Here is a 20,713-nt window from a genome sequence, read left to right as displayed (position 1 = left end):
GCACAGGAGAAAGATCTTTCTGTTCAAACAACAAAGAAGCCAAGTTTCTCTGGGAGACTAACCCTGTATTCTGGAATTGCTGCATTTGAAATTGGTTTTGTGTTGGGGACCCTTTAAAATGCCTCAAGATCCTTTGTTGTTTTTGCTGCACAGACTGGACACGGAGACTCGTCTGCTGAGTGCTTTTTACAAAGTCAGAGGTGAAGGGCAAAACTCCAGACGTCTAGGCAGCACAATTGCCAGGGTAAAGGTCTGCTGGAGAGACCAGGAAACGACCAGCTGCACCTTCTGTGTTTTTTCAGTGTGCAAGATCTGGAGGTTTCCCCCATATTCTTCCCAGGCAGAAGGGTGCCTTCAGAGCTCAGGGCTGGGAGTGATGGCCAAATTAGGATCCTTCGGAACATTTGCTGAACGTGGGAGAAGAAAGGAAGGTGGAGCGCCAACCCAGTTCAGCCCCTACTTCTTCTAAGGACAGCCACGCCTGCAACATAAGGGGTGAGCTGCTGAGATAGCTAAATAGACGATGCTGTTTTCAGTGGGGGTCACTCTCACCCAGATTCCTCCTCCTCGCATACCTTCATTGCACCCACAGCTTTCGGCCTGATGTGCTGGTTGCCTGCTGTGGTTCAAAGGAGTTTCTAATTCAGTGTACGTGATTTCGTTTAAGCTCACGAGAACATCCCAAAGAAATATTCCTCTTCTCTCACAAAGGGGTAAGTTCTGTTCTACCTCTCCGTAGTGATGCCACTTGGTTTTGCTTGATGGGGAGACACCTTGGCTGGAATCTCATGATGAGCTAAGCCTTCCAAAAGTTTAGCCACCAGGCTCACACCACCACAGTCACTCCCCGCACAAGTGGCTCCTTAACCAGAGTCTTCAGCTCTGCATCCACGAGGGATGCCATGTTTGATTTATGAAATCGGAATCGGAGTTTCCAGCAAGGCTTGGATATGAATTCTGGTTTCTATAGACAAAATGGCAGCTGTTTGGGGTTGGGACCAAACAATAGGTCCTGCTTAAGAGCTGCAGGTGGCCCAGGGGACAAATGGGGCCGTGCTCATTTTCTGGTTAGTGTGCTGTGCGCATGCAGCCCTGATGCCGCCTTCTGCATTTGCTAAAATTCCTCCCTGGTTCTCCTGTGGGCAAGGAAAGCGTGCGTTTGTGTCAGTGCGGGGAGATGGATTTTAACAACTGCACAACCGCCTCGACTCTTTTGTATGTATTTGGGAAAAAAGCAGAGCCAGAGTGGAGGGGGACCCCCCCCCCGCTTTCTTCAGCTCAGGCATTTGTTTATTTGTTTCCAAAGCCGAACCAATGACAAGGCCACAACAATTCAAGGTGAAAAGTTGGGCGGGGCGGAGGAGAGGAGAAAAATGCGTTGACTTTAATCCTCCGGTTTCTCCTTTTCTCTCCGCAGATAACAAGGCCCAGCCATGCAGTCCTTTCGCGAAAGGTGTGGTTTCCATGGTAACCAGCAGAACTACCAGCCGACTCCTTCGCAAGATTCATCACGCCTGGAGAATTACAGGCATCAAAGCCCAGCCTGCGAACGTCAGAGGCTGGTGACAAAAGAGTATTACAGCCCCCAGCAGCCCCCTCCTCCGCTGCCCCCATTGCCGTACCAAGGCTTTGGTGAAAACAGCGCCGTGGAGAAGTACCACCGGGGAAGCAATAAGCCGTTACGTGGCCAGCAGCTGCCCAGCCGGCCAGCGTCCTTCCCCAATTACCCCATCCAAGAGAACAGCCCCTACCCTGCCCGCTACGCCGGTGACGAGAGCCTGCAGGGGTGGGGGTCCCCGCAGCAGCAGCCTCCACAGCCTTTACCTGGAGGGGTGGCAAAGTATGAGGACACCCTAATGAAGAAGACAGCGACCCCTTCCAGTAGCAGGCAGTACCATGAGCCAACCCCGCAGCTCCCCTTCCGAACGCACTCCTTGCACCTCCCACAGCAGCCGCCACCACCGCAGCCCTCTCCCCTGACGTACCCCAAGCTGCCAAGGCAGAAGATGCAGAACGATGTGCCGCCCTCTCTGTCCTTCTCACAGGGTTCCCACTTTCCCCAGCATTCCCAGTCGTTCCCAGCTTCCTCGACATACACATCGGTCCAGAGCGGGAGCCAGGCAGCTCATTCCTACAAAAGTTGCAATGCTCCCTCTGCCCCGCCGACGCATGAACGGGCTCTGGGCAGTGCCGCTAACTTGCCCTCCGCACAACGGGTCCAGGGCTTGCACAGCTATCAGCCGAACCGAATCGGCTACGACCAGCAGCAGCAGCCGCCGCCACCCCCGCAGCAGCAACAATCCTCATCTCTGCAAAGTAGACACCATGCTCAGGAGGCCCTGCACTATCAAAACCTAGCAAAATACCAACATTATAACCAGCCAGGACAGAGTTACTGCCAAGCAGACGCTCCGGTGAGGACCCCGGACCAATATTACCAAACTTTTAGCCCCAGCTCAAGTCATTCTCCAGCGCGTTCAGTTGGTAGATCCCCATCCTATAGTTCGACCCCTTCTCCGTTGATGCCTAACTTAGAGAACTTCCAATACAGCCAGCAGTCACTGACCACAGGGGCATTCCCAGCCAGCCTTGCTGATCATAGCCACTTCATGCCTTTGTTGAACCCTTCGCCAACGGATGGGGCAAGCTCAGACCCCCAGCCACCTGCAAACTGCAAGAACCTGTCGAAGGAGAAAATTCCCGAGAACCTCTTGTCGGATCTGAGTCTTCAAAGCCTCACGGCCCTTACCTCTCAAGTCGAAAACATTTCCAACACTGTCCAGCAGCTGCTCCTTTCCAAGTCCACAGGGATGCCACAGAAGAAAGGAATCAAAAATTCACCGAGGACTCCAGAGCAGCTCAAAGGACAGCACTGTAGCCCTGAGGGTAACAGCTATTCTGCAGAGCAAGCAGGGACGCCACACTCAGACTCCCTCAGCACCCCTCAGTCAGTCCATGCTGAAACCCAAGATGCCGATTACCTGAGTGGCTCTGAAGACCAGCTGGAGAGGGGCTTCCTGTACTGTAGTCAAAGCCGTAGCCCGGCCCGCGTCAACAGCAATTCCAAAGCCAAGCCCGAGTCCGTCTCCACCTGCTCAGTGACTTCTCCGGACGACATGTCGACCAAGTCAGACGATTCCTTCCAAAGCATTCATACCAGCCTGCCCTTAGAGAGCTTTACAAAGTTTGTGGCTGGCGAGAGAGACTGCCCCCGATTGCTCCTCAGTGCCCTTTCTCAAGAGGAGCTGGCATCCGAAATTATTGGTTTGCAAGATGCTATCAGTGAGAAAGCAGACAAAGGCTGGGCCAATTCGCCCGCGCCAAACAAAGACCCAGACAAATCCCCCTTCCACCTAGAAAATCACAGGACTTGCCTTGATTCTGTGGTCAAAAGCCCCTGGTCCAACCAGGGGGACGCCAACGCTCTTGCTGAACCCTTGAAGCTAGACAAAGGACTGGGGCACAATAATGGGAAGAATTTCCCCGAGGAGGTTTATGACAACTCCCAGGTTCCCTTCACAGCAACGGAGACAAAGAATTCCCTAAAAACAACCAGCTCGGTGGGCTATAACGCCAAGCCAAACATCTCAGTGGCCACTTCTGGTTCTGAGACCACGGGCAGTTTCAGCTGCTATTCCAATGCCGCTGCCAATTCGGTGAGCTCTGAAAATGCCATGGAGAACTTCGACTGGCCGGATGAGAACCTCAGCGACACCTGGAAAGAGCTTGGGTCAAGCCTTCAGTCATCAGATCTTCCCAAGAGCCTGTTCTCTGGCAGACTGAGTGAAACATCTGAGGAGAAAAAAAAGGCCTCCTGCTTGAGCCTCTGTGATCCCGCAGGGTCATCTGAAGCAGAGGAAATGGAAGGCTTCAGTCAACAACAGCAGGCCCCAAAAGGGGAGGGTTTAAATTATGATGAAGCTACAAGGAGGGAGAGTGAACGATGGCTGGAGGACACCACCAGGAACCCCTGTTCAGGAGAAGACTTCAGTGAACTCCCAATGATGTCTTCTCCAGACCTGAAAGAATCTGATCTGGAGCCTGAGGAATATTCCTCCTTGTGTGAACTAGCTGGTTCTGAGCAAAAGACTCTGACTTACGATGCATTCACACCTAAGCCTGCAGAGAATGCTCCAGCTCTTTCTCTCCAAGATACTCCAGGATCTGCAGAAGAAACCACCAACACAGTTGAGAAAGAGAACACTGCTCCTCCTTCTCATTTGTCTGATCCATCTGTTATCCTTTTAGGACCAGCAGTTGGCCCAGATACCAAAGTGAAAAGCTGGTTTGAAACTTCTCTGCATCACTTGAAGTCCAAGGAGGAGACAGCAGCTGGTAAAAACGGCCCTCCAGATAAGACAGAGACATCCACTACCTTGCTGTTGAAGAAACAAGTCCTACCAGAGAAGTTGACAATAATATCAGAACCCACCTCCAGAGGCAAAAGTCTTCGGAGTAAAAAGCTCCAGTGCAGGCTGTCAGATGGAGAAGAATCTATTCAATCCATGTCAAATCTATGCACAGGCCTTCAAGCAGCTGGCCTGGTGGCCAATACATGCCCGGCTTCCAACAATCTGATTGAAATGCCAAATAAGAACACCCACGGCCAGACTCCCAGATTTCCCACTGAGGTTTTGCCAGCTAGGATGTGCACCCGTTCCTTTACCGCAATGACAGAACCAAGAATGCCAGACCCTCTGGAAGGTGCCAAAGCTTCAACTCCTCATGAGAAGTTGGGCAAGAAGTCCATGTGTGTTTTGAAAGAGAGAGCTGCCTTCAAAGCTAGGAAGGCCAATGGGAAGGAGTCACCCAAGCCCCCTAATCCATCTCCTCCCCTGATCTCCAACTTGGCACAGAATGAAGATTCTGCTGTTCCAAAGGCCAAAGAAGCCGATGCTGTAGAAACCGAGATGAAAGATCAACAATCGATGATTCTTCGTTCCAGGACCCGGACTCAGGAGGTCTTCTATACCAAGCGAAGGAGAGAGAAAAACGTGGTGGAAGTGGAATTCAAAAATGCCAAACTGCCCAAGAAGGTGTTCCCAAACAACCACTTGCCGGGGTCTTTCAAAATCAGCCCCCCAAATCAGTCTGAGAAGGAGAGCAAGCTGGGCAAACGAATGAAGCTCCCGAAAGCCAGGCCAGATATGGGCAGCAAGATATCTGAGAGGCCGCTCCACACCCTGAAAAGAAAGTCTGTTTTCACGCCCCCAATTCCGGCCAAGAAACGGAACCTGATCCTACGAAGCAACAATCACAGCAGCAACAATGGGAAGGAAGAGAAGCCAGATGTATCTTCTGGCCTGTTTAAGAGGATGCCGTCCTCCCGGAGGACCGCAGTGAAACCGTCTCCCAAGAACGCCTGTGAAGCGATGCTCAAGTCCCCTCAGGCGAAGGAAAACCCTGGTGTCTGCATAAAAATCACCTCCCGGGCTTCCTTCCAGGGAGCTATGAAAACCAAAGTGCTCCCCCCCAGGAAAGGAAGGGGCTTGAAGCTGGAAGCTATTGTGCAGAAGATCACCTCTCCCAACCTGAAGAAGTTTGCCTGCAAAACGGTAGCCACCGCCGTCTCTGCCATGGTCCCCACGGCGGCCGCCCACAGTAATCCCCTTGGCTCTTCCCTGCCAGAGAGGGAACAGGCCTCCAAGAATACCAGCGGAACCCCAGCCGTGGGGGAAGCTAGGCCATTAAACCAGGCTTTGTCACAAAAGGCTCCCGCCGCTCCAGCAGCCGAGCAATTATGCAGAAACCCGAACAACAGATCCTTCAGAGGAAAACTAATGAACAGCAAGAAACTGTCCTCCAACTGCTTCAAGGGTGAGGCCTATTCATCTCCGGAGACGTTGCAGCACAGCGGCGGCGTCATGGCTGCAAGCGGCATCGGCCTGCTGCCCAAGAAGCGGAACAGACAGGGGAAAGCGGCAGCCTTCCACGTGGCCAAAAATAGCTTGGAGAAGCGCCCTCACCTGAGCCCAGCTTTGTTTCTTGCCTCCCGAGAGAAATCGGTGGTGGCGGCGGCGGTGGCTGGGAAAGGCGAAGAGGGACAAAGGGAGGGGAAGACGCCAAAAGGCGAAGACAAAGGCCCAGGGAACACTGAGAGCGCAGAGGGGCGGTCCCCCCAGGCCCAGACCCGGGCCCAGAGGCAGCGTTCCAACCATTCCAGCTACAACGGCTACACCAAGAGGCAAAGGAAGAAGCACCGCAAGCACCGGAAGGCCCCGAGCGTGCCCTCACGGTGCAAGAGCAAGGCCAGGCGGCGGCACCAGCAGCAGGCACCCTTGCTGAGCCCCGCCGAGCCTGAGATCCGGCTCAAGTATGTCTCCTGTAAGCGGCTGAGGGCAGACAGCCGAGCACCGCCGTTCTCGCCGTACGTCCGGATGGAAAAGTGGGACGAGTTCGTCTCCACCTGCACAGTCGTCAACTTCCCAGCCGAAGAGGCTAAACTACACAATGAGCAGCAGCAGCAGCAGCACTCTTCCTCGTCGTTTTCTTCTTCTTCGTTGGTCCAAACCGGGCTGTGGGGGGCTGCCTGCCTGCGGCCTCCGGCGATCCTACCTCTGTCGTCCATGATGCACCTTGGGCCGGTGGTCTCCAAGGCCCTCAATGCCGCCTGCTTGGTCTGCTGCTTGTGCCGTCACCCGGCCAATTACAAGGACCAGGGGGACCTCTGCGGGCCGTACTACCCCGAGGACTGCCTGCCAAAAAAGAAATCGAGGCTGAAAGAGAAGGTCAAGGTGGAGGGGCCGGGGGAAGAGCCCCCCTCGTCTTCTCTGGCAGATAGGCTGCTCAAAGCAACAGATAACAATTGCGCCGCTGGTACACCCGGTGGAAAGTCACCAAGGCTGGACAGCGGCGCTGACTCAGCGAAACAGAGTGCGCTCCGCTCAAGTTCAAGGGGGATGTTTAGGAAACTGCAGAGCTGTTACTGTTGTGATGAGAGGACAGAGGGAGAGGAGGCTACGGCGGGGGCGACAGTAGCCGCTGTGGAGAAGCTCCGGAGGCACGAATGCGGCAAGGCTGAGTCGCCACTGCCAGATCCTGCCGGAGAGACGCAGGAACACTGGGTTCACGAAGCCTGCGCTGTGTGGACAGCTGGGGTTTACCTGGTGGCAGGGAAACTCTATGGGCTGCAGGAGGCAATAAAGATGGCCGCAGATGTGGTAAGAGTCTCTCTTTAGCATAATCTTGGTGTCCCCAGGGACAGAAGCTACGGGCTCACCTAGCACTGGTCAGAGTCAATGAGGCAGCACAGTAAAAGGCTGTAGGCTGCTGTGTGAGGGAAAGGCAGTGGGGCAGCCAAGACAGGAAGATACTCGGATCTGCATCTGCAGCAGGCGGTGGGGGAATCATTCCCTGTCCCCAAGGAATCCAGTCAAGTCTGTCCAATCCTAATGCTACCACCTGGTTGGTTCTCATTGGATCAACTCTAGAAGATGTAAGGTTTCCTTACATACTTTAGTTGTTCTGTTCATGTCCTGTTGGGTTTATTTTCTTGCTTGGGAGAACAGTCGCTCCCTGTAAGAATGTAAGAAGGGCCCTGTTGTGTCCGAGTCCTGAGTCTGCAAACTTCAGATGAACTCAAGACTTGGATACAGCAAGGCTCTTCGTAGGTTCTTACAGAGAGTGTCATCACCCAAGGAGGCATGGATCTTCTTGCTTCTTACACAGCCTATTTGGCCAAAGGGGGAATCCCAGGAAGGAATGCCTGGCAAAGCAACTCCATGAGTATGTGTGGAGGGATGATGGTGCCCTTTGGAAGGAACAATCTCTTCCTGTTTTGTGTTGCTGATAGCTTCCTTGAGGTTTTCTGACTGTGGGTAGAAGGACATTTCTGGTTGCTGCCCCTTGGGAGTTCATCAGTGGGGCATGAAGGCCGTGGGTCTGTGTTATTGGTCCTAAGCATTGTCATGCTGTGGTATATTGGGCCTGTTCATGGAAGTTCCTTTCAGCAAAAATTAGTACGTTCTGTTAATCTGCTTATTGATCCCCAAAAGTGTGGCAATGAAAACAATGCACCTATTATGAGTTCTGTGTCAAAACAGCCACATTTTTCTAGCTGATCCCACTATGTAGGCAAGAGAAGGGATTTGGGGATCTCGGGCTGTAATGAGGTTGTAAGACATTGCTAGGAAATGTAAGGAAACAACAGAGGGCATGTTGTCGCAGCGATATATCTCTGGGAAGTCAACCCAGGATCTTGTAAAGAAAGTGCATGATGTCTGGCCCTCTCAGCTGCTGTCCAAGTTTGCAGGTCTCTTTCTCCCTCGTGGTTTCACTTGTCTGGTGTCTCAGCCAGTGGCATCTTTTTGTAGACATCTCCCCAAAGTAGAGGTATCCATATTGCAGCCCCTTCCTCATCTATGGCACATGTCTTTCTACACCTCCATCTCTGCACACGTTGCCAGACAAAGTGTCAAAGGTTCTGCAGAGTCTCGTAGTTGAGAAGTAGTCTTTACAAGGGATGCTTGTCTTCAGAAAATTAGGGGAGATATGTTAAGAGCATGACAGCATCTGCTTCCCATAGGTGGTCTGGAAATTGGCATGTCATTTGGGCAAGGGAAGCTGAAAAGAAGTCCCACAACTCTGCAAAAGAGGAAGAAAGAGTAGCATCTTGGAATGTTGCTGAAGGCCATCAATGCTGGGACACACCTGGGTTTCAGGGCCCAAATTAAGGGATCTAATTCCCTGGTCCTTCTTGTGGGCAAGCTAGCAGAGGGCTCATTTCATCAGGCACCTCTGAGGCAGGTTTGAGGGCATCCTATGGAGGAAGCTCTGCCTACTTGCCAAGGCCACCATTCCTGCTGACACGGGAGAAAAGGAAGTATTTATAGGAGTCAACGCAGCCCAGTATCGGAGCACCTCCAAAGGTCCATGTTGAGTGCCTGGCTGAAACCTTGGCAAGCTGCAACTGGGAGTCCTCACAAACTCATACAGTGCCTGTGACCTTGTCCCCCCAAAGCCCAAATGTCACTGTTTCAAAGGGTCTGCAGTGCAGAAGAGCAGATTCTGGCTGTGTGTTGGAAATAAGTTACTGACAGTGAGAGCAGCTGAATAGCGGAACCCAGGGCCGGCGGTGCTGGGCTCCACGTCATTGGGAGAGCTCAAGCGGAATCTGGACAGCCATCGATTTGGGATGCTTTCCTTCGGTTCCCTGCACTGAGCAGGGTTTTATGGCAAGGAGGTCTCGTAGGAAATTCAGGGTACTGGCCCTCCGTAGGACACATTCACCAACAAGGCCTAAAACAGCTCGTTTGCCATGCGGGTGTACAGTGTAACTGTAAGAAAAACCACACTGCTCCCACGGAACGCTGAAGGTTCTCTGCTGTATCCATAACAGGCAAGCGTTTGCATCGCTAATGCCAGACAGAGACACCAGGTTACACGAGTTCCCGAGTCAGAAGGCTTTCTCAGATGTGTAAAAAGAGAGCTGTATGTGCCCACGAGTGACTGTGCGGGCTGTGTTTTACTTAAGTGGGCCGTGCTAAAACTCCTCTGCAAGTCTGTCAATACCAACCACCGCTAGACCTAGCGTGGTTCGGCCAGCAACATGGAACCCAGGAAGGCGGAGGTGGGGATTCAACTACCTTGGGCGGATTCAGAAACCTCTGTTTCCTGGCACAAGAGAAGGACAACAGTAATGAATCATAGCTAGTTCAGGTAGATGTCACAACTCTGAGCCCCCAGAAAGTCACCTTCCCCCAAGCAGAGAAGGGTGTGTCTGGCTGGAGTAGCAGTTCTTCTCAGAAATCAACCTTTGGGAGAGCTGCTATCCACGTCGCTAGGTCTTACGGAGGCTCTGTTTTTTTCCCCTCCCTGCTGATTGCAGAGGTGTTCCGGCTGTCAGCGAGTCGGGGCAACCGTTGGCTGCTGTCACAAGGGGTGCACCCAAATCTTCCACTACACGTGTGCCATCGACACAGGTAAGCACCGTACTGGTTGGAGCACCTTTTCAGCCAGGATATTAGGAGACCAAAACGTTTCGGAATGTGTCTGGAACTGTCAGCCTTTTGGGCAGGGGCATCCTCAAGGTGTGGCCAACGAAGCCAAGATGGTGGCTGTGACAGTGCCTTCGAAGCTCCACCGGTCTTTTATAGGCATCGTGTGTGCCATGCACATGAAAAACAAGTCAGTTTTGATTCCACTATGGCAGCTAACATCTTGACTTTTTTGACCATCCCTGCCTTCAAGGATGACCAGCAAACAGACACCACAGGGGTTCCAGGAATGTTCCTTTATTGTTACAGATAATCCTTGCTTAACAACCACAGTGGGGACCAGAATTTCGGTTACTAAGCGATGCAGTCATTAAGCGAATCCGACCTGACTTTACAACCTTTTTTGTGGCAGTTGTTAAGTGAATCACAGTCATTAAGTGAACCACGTGGTCATTAAGCAAATTGCACAGTTCTCCATTGTTTTGCTTGCTGGAAGCTGGCTGGAAAGGTCGAAAATGGCGATTATGTAGGACACTGCGACGGTTGTAAATGTGAACTAGTTGCCAAGCACCTGAATTGCAATCCTGTGACCACAGGGATGTGGTGATGGTCTTAAGTGTGAGGACCAGTCATAAGTCACTTTTTTCAGTGCTGTTGTAAGTCCAAACCATCGCTAAACGAATGGTCATTAAGCGAGGACTGCCTATATAGCGTATTGTAACAGAATCCTGAAAGCCTGTCAGATTTTGTTTTTGATCCCTCTGAGACCAAACAGAATCAAGGTGGAGTTATTCTGAGTTTCTTTCTCATGCTCCCTCCCTCCTCCCAGGACTGAGCTGTTTATTTCCCCTTAACGGCTCCCGCAGACCGTTCGTCAAGGTTATCTCTCCATTCCTCTACAGGAACTGAGAACACCTCATTTTGAAGCCAGTTATTTGAAATCCAGGGAGGGGGGGAACCCATGCATTCTCCATTTCAGGCCAAAGGGAAAGGAAATTGGAAAAATGCAAGCAAACTGTGCCTCCCCCTCCCCCCTCCTTTTCTGGTGGCTGCTTTTAAGATTTCTTTTGTTTTGTAAAATGCAGGAGCAATCCAGACCCTCCACACCATCATTCTGCCACAAGCTTTTCCTGGAGCAGTCGAGCACATTTTTCATTTGCAATTATTTATTTGCATAGCTGTGGTATTCCTGCAGGAGAGGGGCCCAGCCTGGAGTCTCAGGGCTTTGGGAGACCTTGGGAAGTCTCAAATGCAGCCCTGGGGACCTCCAAAGATGGCTGTCAAACTGTAATTTTCAAGGTGGCCCAAAGGGGAAATTATTCAATCGATGGTGTGTTGAAATGGTAGATGACTCGCCTACTGCTGGAGACAAGCAAAGAGTTAACAGCCCACTGCCTTGTTAGGAAGGCAGCCAGAGAACGTGGGGATGTGGGGGAGATAAAAGAGGAGAAATTTGGCAGAGATTCAGGTGAAAAGAGAAAGGAAAGGAAAAGGACATACCCTGTATGTAGGAAAGAAAAAAGAACTAGTTACCGCTGACAAATCATGCTGCAGCTAAGCCCACGGAGGAATTCTGCTGATAACCCCCCAGACAGAACCAACTATCCGATCTGTCCATACAGTGTTATTGTTAAAGCAAAGTTTTACTTCTCTGTAATTATAAGCAACACCAAATCCATGAGAGGTCATGCAGTGCCTTCACCTCCACCATGCCTAAAGTTCTGGGCTACTAGGAATGAAGTGGCAAGTGAAGGAATAACCGGAGCCTTACAGCTCTTACATTTGTCATTTTGGGGTGGTGGCAAAATAAACCTATAGGAAGTTATGCCGCTTTTGTCTAAATCCACCTGGTTTCACTACGTGCAGCTGGAGAGCTAAGTATCTTAACTATCTTGAAAGGTAACTAAATTGAAAGAGAAATGTGAATGAAATCAAATTTAGAGCCACCACTTCTTTGGGGAATGAAGCCCCTGGCCTGCCATTCAAGGACCAGGTGTGGTCCTTGGCCACGTCCACTGCAAACCAAGTTTTCATCAAATATCAACATGGACATACCTTTCTCCTGACATCTGATGGAGCTATGTGCCATTTTTTTCCCAGCCCAGAAAAAGTTGCATTCAACCCTTAAGACATGTTCGGCCAAGAAGATTTTGTGCAAAGGGTCTAAAAAGCCCCCAGGGGTTGAAAAAGCTGGGCAAAAACCATAATGCATGCCTACTTGGGATGGGCACATTTTACAGCAGGAGGTACCTATTCTGAAAAAGACATCTGCTTATTGAGCACCTTTTTTCAGGCTGGGGGAAAACATGTATTTCCACTTCATTTCCTACTCTCTTTAGTCCTTCCCTCAAAAGAAAGACAGTCCCCTTATTGACTTTTCCAAATGGCTCACGAAGAACTCTTCACACACAGGAACCTGTCCATTTGTCGAGACTGTAGTGACCCAGCCAGTGTTCTCAACCTTGGCAACTTTAAGATGGGTGGACTTCAACTCCCAGAATTCTGTAAGTTGAAGTCCACCCATCTTCTGTAAGTTGAAGTCCACCCATCAGTTGAAGTCCACCCATCTTCCAATTCTGGAAGTTGAAGTCCACCCTGCCAAGGTTGAGAAACACTGGACCCAGCCATGAGCTTTGACCATAGCCAGAGAGAACATCTGGGCCGCTTTGGGTTTGCCCTTCATCTCATCCTGGGACAGGAAATCTAGGGTTTCCAGCTGTGCTTCCTTACAGTTCCCGTAATCTCTACCCTTGTGCCACTAGGAGCTGTAATCAAACACATCTGGAGGAGGCCCACTTGCCAGTGTGGGCAGCCACACTTGGGTGAAGGATGCGGCCCTTGGGGACCTAGGGAGAGCATGTGGCCTAACCTTGAGGACTGGGGGAAGAAAAGAGGAATGCGTGGCAGATCAGGGCCGGAGAGCTGGAAGCCCCTCTGCTCGTGAGCTGTGCATATCCGAGGACGGTGATTTGTTGGGGAACGAAATAGGACCCTCACTGCCGTTTCTCTGCTCTGTCCTGTAGGTTGTTCGTTAACTGAAGAAACCTTCTTGCTCAACTGTCCTAAACACAAGGTAGGTGAGCCGATGTTCAGAAGCCAAGGAGGAGACCTGGCCCCACCTCCTTTGCTCTCTCTTGAGCCAAGCCGCTGCCCTTCCATCCCGCCTGCCGCCAGGGTGTGGTCAGAAAAGTGAAGATGGTGGCCGTGATGGTGCCACCGATGTCCCAGGGTTCAGTGGGCTTTCTTCCAGATGGTTGAAAGGAGTGGATGGCGGCCTTAAGTGAGCAGCAGAATTCAGCTCTACTTTTGCAGAACTGAAGGGTACCTGGGCAAAGGATGGGCACAGTCTTACAGGCAGGCTTATTTCAGTAGAGCAGTGTTTCTCAACCTTGGCCAGCTGGCTGGGGAATTCTGGGAGTTGAAGTCCACCCGTCTGAAAGTGGCCAAAGTTGAGAAACACTGCAGTAGGGGGTTGTACGCCTGCAACCAAGAGCTGAAGGTGGCTGTCTTTGCCACCAGGGTGCCAATGGCGCATCATCCATCCTGTTGCTGTATACTCTGTATCCCTGTTCCTGGAGTCTGGGTAATAAGGGGAAAAAAGGGAGGGGGAATAAGAACCGCCATGTTCAAAAGCACAGGGTGAGGCTTATTGTGTTTTTTAGAAAGCCAAAGGAAACACGGGCATCTCCCAACTCAGACGCCCCTCTTCGGCACAAGGCTACTGCGGGCCGCCGAGGCTCACTCTTGGCCATGGTCAAACCAAGCAGGAGGCTTTAGGGAGCACCCCAGCGCCCCACACAACCCTGCCAAAGGAGCCAGCCCTGGCAGAAGAGAGGCAGGAGGGGGCATTCCTTCTGCTGTGCCCCCTCCTTTCCCCCACCCCCCCACCGTGAAAGAAACAGGAGACAGTTGTCAAAAAACCTCCTCTTGTCTTGCTGAAGATTGGCTGCCCAGGCCCTGTGTTATAATTGAATCACCCCAGCGAGCCTTTCCTGCTGGCCTCCTCCTTCCCATCACTGCACCTGGTGGTTGGTGATTTAAAGCAGACACCGAGGAGCTGGGGGAGAGAAAGATGGATCTGGGGACAGATGGAGAGATGTTTTGAAGAATTATAGAGACATTTGAAGGTAGAGGAAGTGTCTTTGCTGGGCAGACAGGCCAACAGCAGCAGCTACAGCCAGCCAGCTTCACAGGGACGTCTTGCCCCTCATTGCCCCCCACCCAGCAGCTATTATAAGCTTGACTTGTAGGTTTTTCTCTCCTCTCTCTCTACCTTCCACCCACCCGCCTGCCAAAGATGGGGAAAAGCCTCTGAATCTGGGCTGCAAAAATCTGGAGGACCACTGGACAGCAGCAGCAAGACAGAATAATTAATGTTTTTGCAGCCTGGATCTGGTAGCCAAAAGCTGCTGTCTACTTGGAATTCTGGGAGGCTTTCCCTGGACTTTAACCCATGAAAATCCTCATTGTAACATGCATTCAAGATGGTACCCATGTTCCACTCTGGGTAGACCTGCCAAGTTTAGTTTAAAAACAAGTGCTGGGATGAGGAAAGGAAGGAAAGGAAAGGAATCAATCAAATCTTTAAAGCAGGGTTTCTCAGCCTCAGCAACATTAAGATGTGTGGCTGGCTGGGGAATTCTGGGAGTTGAAGTCCACACATCTTAATGCTGCCAAGGTTGAGAAACCCTGCTTTAAAAGCTTTCTAGGCAAATGTCCCTGAAGCTGCAGAGGTAGGACCTCTGGGTGGGTGTCTCTGTGGAATACATGAAAGTCCTCCCCCTGAGGTTGGACCGGGGGCTCTAACCCCAACAGGGGAACCCTGCTCCTGTTTTCTGTGATTCTTGCACTCCTCATATCCTGGCATTAATAAGAGTTCTTCCTATTTTTAGAGCCCTTTTTCTCATGGCCCAAAGGCCTTCATCTCTCTCATCTTAACGTCAGTCTTTTTAGAACTATAGAAGTCAAAGGAGGATTTCCACTGACATGCAAAACAGCCTGTGGAATGGGAGGCTGATGAGCAGCAAAGTAGCTTTCCTCCAGAACATCCTACCTCCACTGGGCTTCGGTTTCATTGACAGTTGTGAGCCAATCCACAGGACCTTCTGTTTTTTACATGTGCATCTCAAATGCCTGGAGCCAGAACGGGCAGGCCTTTTGGAGAACCTGCCGCTCTTGCCCAAACGCCACACCGCCCTTAACCCGGTTCTAAAACTCCTCTGCAAGGGATCGGTTCAGATTCTGGGTAGAGAGAGTCGTCTTTTCCTCCTCAAGCTGCGGGGAAGATCAAGGGTCTTGGGGAGAGAAGGGATGTCCCCAGTCCTTCTCTCCTGGCCTACTTACAAGGGAGACCCGAATAGGTTCGTCTCTGGGGGCCTTTGACCCACAAAGGGTTGCCCAGCCCTGGTTTTTAAGTATGCGCTTGAAAACATGACTTAAGGATTAATGAAAGCCAGTTTGGTCTAGTGGTTAAGGCAACAGGCTAGAAACCAGGAGACTATGAGTTCCAGTCCCGCCTGAGGCATGAAAGCCGGCTGGGTGACCTTGGGCCAGTCCCTCTCTCTTAGCCCAACCCACCTCACAGGGCTGTTGTTGTGGAGAAAACAGGAGGAGAAAGGAGTATTAGGTACGTTTGCTGCCTTGAGCTATTTATAAAAATAATAAAGGTGGGATAAAAATAAAATAAATAAATAAAAATGTGTATTTGCAAACCCTGGCATGTTTAGAAGCCTAGCCTCTTCTCAAATGAACTCCAGGTTTCCCAGTAGGATTTGGGTGTTCCAGGCCTTTCAGGCCCCAGACAGCATCTGGACAGGGCATCTATTTTTATTTTTCTGCCCCAGAAAAGAGCAGCAAGAAGAAGCCCTTCCTGCTCTGTTTCCCACTTCTGTCTTGCACCCTGGCATCTCGGAGGCTGCACACGCAGGCAGCACGTGGGAGGGCGGAAAGTCCTTCGGGTGTCGGGGGCGAGAAGGCGTGGGCATGGGGGAGACCCATGGGGCTTCCTGGTGCCAATTAATTGAGGCCACAGGGAAGGCAGGGGGGGCGAGGAGATACCCAGGGAGCCTGTGGAAAGCTTGGAACCATGTTGCTCTTTTGAACTTGGTTCCACGCAAGCTGGTCGGCCAGCCCAGAAATGGGTTTTTCTGCTGCCCCCTTGCGTTGTACGAACTACCAGCCCAGATTCCTTTAAAAAAAGAAGAAAAGGGAACAGGCAGAAAGAAAGGAGGAGGGAAGGAGGCCATAAACGCTTCGCTGCAGCTTGTGAAAAGCATGTTTTTATTTTTTTTATCTGGGACTGCCTCAGGGACGCAGCAACAGCATCAGCAACGTGAATTGATCCCCAGGAATGAATCCAACAGCAGCCACCAACCCAGCCTGGGTCAAGCCCAGCCCTCCTTCCCTGCAGTCAGCTGGAAGTGGCCAATGGGGGGGGGCGTTCCCGGAGGGGGGAGGCTGTTCAGCACCTGGGTTTTCCTTGGGGAGGGCACCCTACTGTGCCTGCAGGGTTCTGGAGGAGCAACGCAGAGGGGCAGTGGAAGCAAAGATACCCAACGGGCACCTTGGGGTCCCGCTCTTGATTCTTCCTGTCTTGGTCCCCTTTTCCTGCAGACGCAGCTGCTATAATGGACCGACGGAGAAGGGAAGCACGTGCTGCCGGAGCCTTGACCCAGGGAGGAGGGGGCTCTGCCTCTGCACGCCCCTTTGCGGCGGCTGCCACCGAGAGGAACTCTGGACGGAAGGGCAAAGGGGAGGGGGCCCTTTCCTCCCCCCACCCCCCTTCCTTTGCAATAGTACTTCTACTGTGAATGGTCCTGGCCTTGTCCAGCCTCGCCTCCTCTTTGCTCAGGCCTTGGCAATTTCCTTGCAAGCTGACCCCAAAGGGCACAAGACCCCCGTCCCCATCCCCGTCCCCTGCTGCCCGGCTCCCGGGAACCCTCCTCTCCCATCTGGCAGGCGGACCTGGGGCGGGGCAGCATCCCTCTTCCTTCCGACAGCCATTCCAGGTTGGCGCAGGAACCACAGCAGAAATCCCGTGCCCACTTTTTTCCTTGTCACTCCATCCCTCTTCGGAAGGGTTTCCCGAGCCGGTTCAGGAGAGAAGAGGAACTCCAGTTTGGGACTGGCATTCATCCTCCCCACACCTCCCCTTCGCCCAGGAGCTGTGGCCAATACTGATCAAGCAAGCTGGCATCGACCTGGGGCTTGGCACCTGGCAAAACCTGCCCACCGCCGTCCTTCTCAAAGAGAGTCTCCAGGACTCGTCCCCTGGCTTTGCAATGTGCGTCGGGTGGCCAGATTTCATCGGAAGGCACCTGGCCAGCCCGTCCCGGGGACTAGTCTCAGTGAGGTTGCTCAAGTCTCTTCCTCTTCAGCAGAGAGGCCAGGCTTGGATCCCGGCAGGTCGTAGCAAGGAGAAAGGCGTGCCGAAATCCTCAACTGCCTCGTCTCTCTCTTCTCCCAAAATGCTGGACTCCAGGAGGTCTCGAGGTCCACCCTTATCTTTTTCTGATCTGATCAAGTTTTGCCTTCAGCAAACCTCATGGTGTGTGTGTGTGTGCGTGTGCGTGTGCGTGTATGTGTGTTTCTGTATATAGATGTGATCAGCGTGTAAAAAGAAGCGCCCCAAACTTTTTGGGAAACCAGGCCGCATTGCTTGAGTTCGTTTGCGCGTTCGTTTCGCTTTCGTCCTCGTTCCTTCCGGCTCCCAGCCTGGCCCTGTCATATCATTTGCCCTCTTCCTTCTCACCCCTCTGTGTCTGACTCGCACCCGACCCCCCCAAGTTCAAGCCACGAATGCTAGCCACCCCCTAGACCAGTGTCTCTCAACCTCAGCCACTTGAAGAGGGTGGATTTCAACTCCCAGAATTCCCCAGCCAATCATGTCAGCTTTGAAGTCCACACATCTGAAAGCTGCCAGGGTTGAGAAACACCGTCCTAGACCATTGAGAAGAGACAAATAGCAGAAAGGTCTTTATTGGGGCCTTGAGGAGAGTAATAATGTGATTTCATCCAGATTATTCATCCTCACTTTTTTCACGTGGGGGGAATGGTGGAACGAAGCGCTTGCCTCCCATCTGGGTGAAGTTTCAAGGAACAGACAGCGGGTTGTTTAAAACTAGCAGAATGTATTGGGGTGGAGTGCTGTTCCATCCATCTTCATGGCCTCTGAAGCCAGCTCCCCTGTTTGGAGAGCATCTGCGCATTATGCCCAGAAGGCAGCTCTGGCTGGAAATGACAAGACACCACCCACCCCCTTGACCCCCCCGTTAGGCTGCTCCTGCATCAGCTGATCTCAGGCCACAGGCTGGCTTTCGACGCACTGTAGCCTGGGTCAAGCCAGTCCCTGCCCCCTGCCTACTGAATGTTCTGGGCATCCCCCTTGCGCTGCCCTGTTCCCCGTTCCATCTTCTTTGCCAGCAGACCTTGATTAGGCAGGCAGTCAGCGCAGACAGCTCGCCTTCCTTTGCCAGTTGTAACAGAACTTCTCCAAGTAGGTGCCTCCCAGCCATAACCTCACCCACCCCGAAAGGTCCCCAACCCACAGGCCAGCCCTTTCTTTCCAGCAGGAAAACCTGACTGACCACATGCATTTTGGAGGCCGAGGGTGGGAGAACTGAGACATCGTGGTTTCCTAAGTTCTGACATGCCTGTGGCCAACAAGAATCCTAGCGGGATACTAGCCCTCTTGTCCTCGGCCATTTGCTCCCCCTCACTGCCTTCATGAGTTGTAGGATCACACCATAGCTTTCCTACAATGGATCTCTCCTAATCAGTTAGTTAGCTAGTTGATCTCCTAACTCCCAGAACCCCAGACAGCCTGGCCAAACAGCCCAGACATCTCTTTCTGGATTTGCTTCAAGCTGCTGTGATTGCGCAACGTGTGAAGCTCTGTTGACACTCATCTGCTTCCATCTTGCCTCCTGACGCGGACTGTACTTTAACCACCTTTTGTGGCTTATTGTGCAGACTGAACCTGGAGGGGCAGCCATCTGGAGCAGTGGAAACCAGGATTGGCAACTTACGTCCGACTTCAGTTATGGGGCAGATTTGGCCTCTCTTTTGGGTTCAAACCACACAGGAAGCCATAAAATGCATCCCTGTCAGTTGTTGGCACTTGTGCAGTTAAAAGCAAGTTTTTTAGCTATGGGTATTACGCAAACCCAGCCAGAGCCAACAAAAATGTAGCTTCTCTAGACAGCTAGTATTGCCCCATCTTACCAGGAGCAGGGTAGGACACATCCCACGTGCATCTGGCCTGCCTTTGGGGCTGACTCAGCACCAGGCACTGAAGGGCAACAGGGACAGGAGGAAAACCCCCACAGGACAACGCACACCTTTGTTTTACGCACTCCCTGCCTTCACAAGGCTTGTGCCAACCCAGCAACGCCCTCCATTTGCTGCGAGTCTTGGGGGCCTCATCCGGAAATCCTGGCTTTGAGTTCCAACGTCATCCAGTGCCCCACAAAGGTAGGGACCCTGACTTTGAGGAGTCACTGAAGCAGAAGAGTTTGATGGGAAGATTTTTACGGATTGGCTATTCAGTCAACCCATTAGGCCATCCCAGGCTGTATGCTGGATCAGGGTGGGAAGGGGTTTGGGGTGGGAAGGGCCCCAGATTTGCTCCTGGTGGCTTGTGGGACACTTTGAGGGAGAAGGTCCAGACCACCGGCCTTGTCCTGACGGTAACACGGGAAGGTAGCAAGCAAACGACTCCCGAGTTGTATAGCATGTATATATCTTCCCTAACTCCCATTGCAGTGTCGTACGATCCAATGAGAGGGGAGCCCCTCACTGTAGTAAGAGGGGAGCCCCTCACTCTACCCTCTTAGGCATTAGTGCGACAGGGCCATTCCCCCGCCTTTCCTCATCCGTTTGGTTCTGTTGTCCCCGTAAAACAACTATCGTGCCGCCTTCTGCTTGTAACCTTTCCATACACGGTACTCTGTGCGCTTCGCCGCTGTCACCACCGCTACGCCGTGCTCAGTTTGCCCCTCAAGGTTTGCTGGCAGGGGAACACCCGTTTCAGAAGCACACCTTCAGACGGCAGGCGGAAGACCCCGTCCTCGTCCCCACAATCCTGGCTCTCTTTGAATGGAACCTTGTACATAACGACTGTAAAATGGCAAACTTGTGTGTATTATATATATTGCCTCATTCTATAGTGTATATATATGTATACATATACATATATATAATATATATGAAAGATGTAAATGTTAAAACTAGTGTTCTTATTTAGTATATTGCTTCACACTGAAGATTGTGTGTAACAAGCTGTTTCTAAAAGAAGTTTATTTTCCTTAAGAGTTAAAAAAAAACAAAGAAAAAAAATCAGGTCATCGCATTCAGAACATCAATAAAGATTCAACAATTGTTTTGGACATTTGTAGAGTTCCCTAATAAACTATTTTTCTGCCATCTCTTTTGGGGTCGGGGGAAATGAGGTTAAAGCAGAGGAAATAGGTTGCACCACCTGTTGTAGATTCCCAGAAGCTAAGATCAGCCACCTACTCAACTCTTTCTCCAAGTGCAACCACACCCCAGGATTCCTTAATTCTTTGCCAGTAAAACCTGGGTAGAAACCCATTCAATGTCAAAATATGTGTACGTGTGTGGGGGAGATCCTGGTGACCATTTTCAACAGGGTTGGGCTTGTGATGATGGCCTGGGTCACATAACTTGCTAACTGCTGAGTTTCCACATCACACTGAGCCACAGAATGCTCCACCCCATCTCTGTCGTGCCAAGGGGCATGTTGGGTGAACCCTGCCAAC

General features: G+C 51.8%; 1 protein-coding gene across 1 annotated transcript in view; it reads left to right on the top strand.

The window, feature by feature from the left end:
• RAI1 (retinoic acid induced 1) overlaps window positions 1-17,588 on the top strand; it is a 72,860-nt gene extending 55,272 nt beyond the window's left edge. Inside the window, exons 2-5 of the mRNA XM_063314726.1 lie at window positions 1,418-7,160; window positions 9,827-9,920; window positions 12,959-13,008; window positions 16,548-17,588. Of these exons, the coding sequence (XP_063170796.1) occupies window positions 1,434-7,160; window positions 9,827-9,920; window positions 12,959-13,008; window positions 16,548-16,562 (5,886 nt within the window). The 5' untranslated portion in view covers window positions 1,418-1,433 and the 3' untranslated portion in view covers window positions 16,563-17,588. The remainder of the gene's footprint in view (window positions 1-1,417; window positions 7,161-9,826; window positions 9,921-12,958; window positions 13,009-16,547) is intronic.
• The last annotated feature ends 3,125 nt before the right edge of the window (window positions 17,589-20,713 follow it).

Source organism: Candoia aspera, chromosome 14 (assembly GCF_035149785.1).
Source record: "Candoia aspera isolate rCanAsp1 chromosome 14, rCanAsp1.hap2, whole genome shotgun sequence".
NCBI classification, from domain to species: Eukaryota; Metazoa; Chordata; class Lepidosauria; order Squamata; family Boidae; genus Candoia; species Candoia aspera.
The sequence above is the reverse complement of the archived record's forward strand: the minus strand, read 5'-3'. Positions and strand labels throughout refer to the sequence as shown.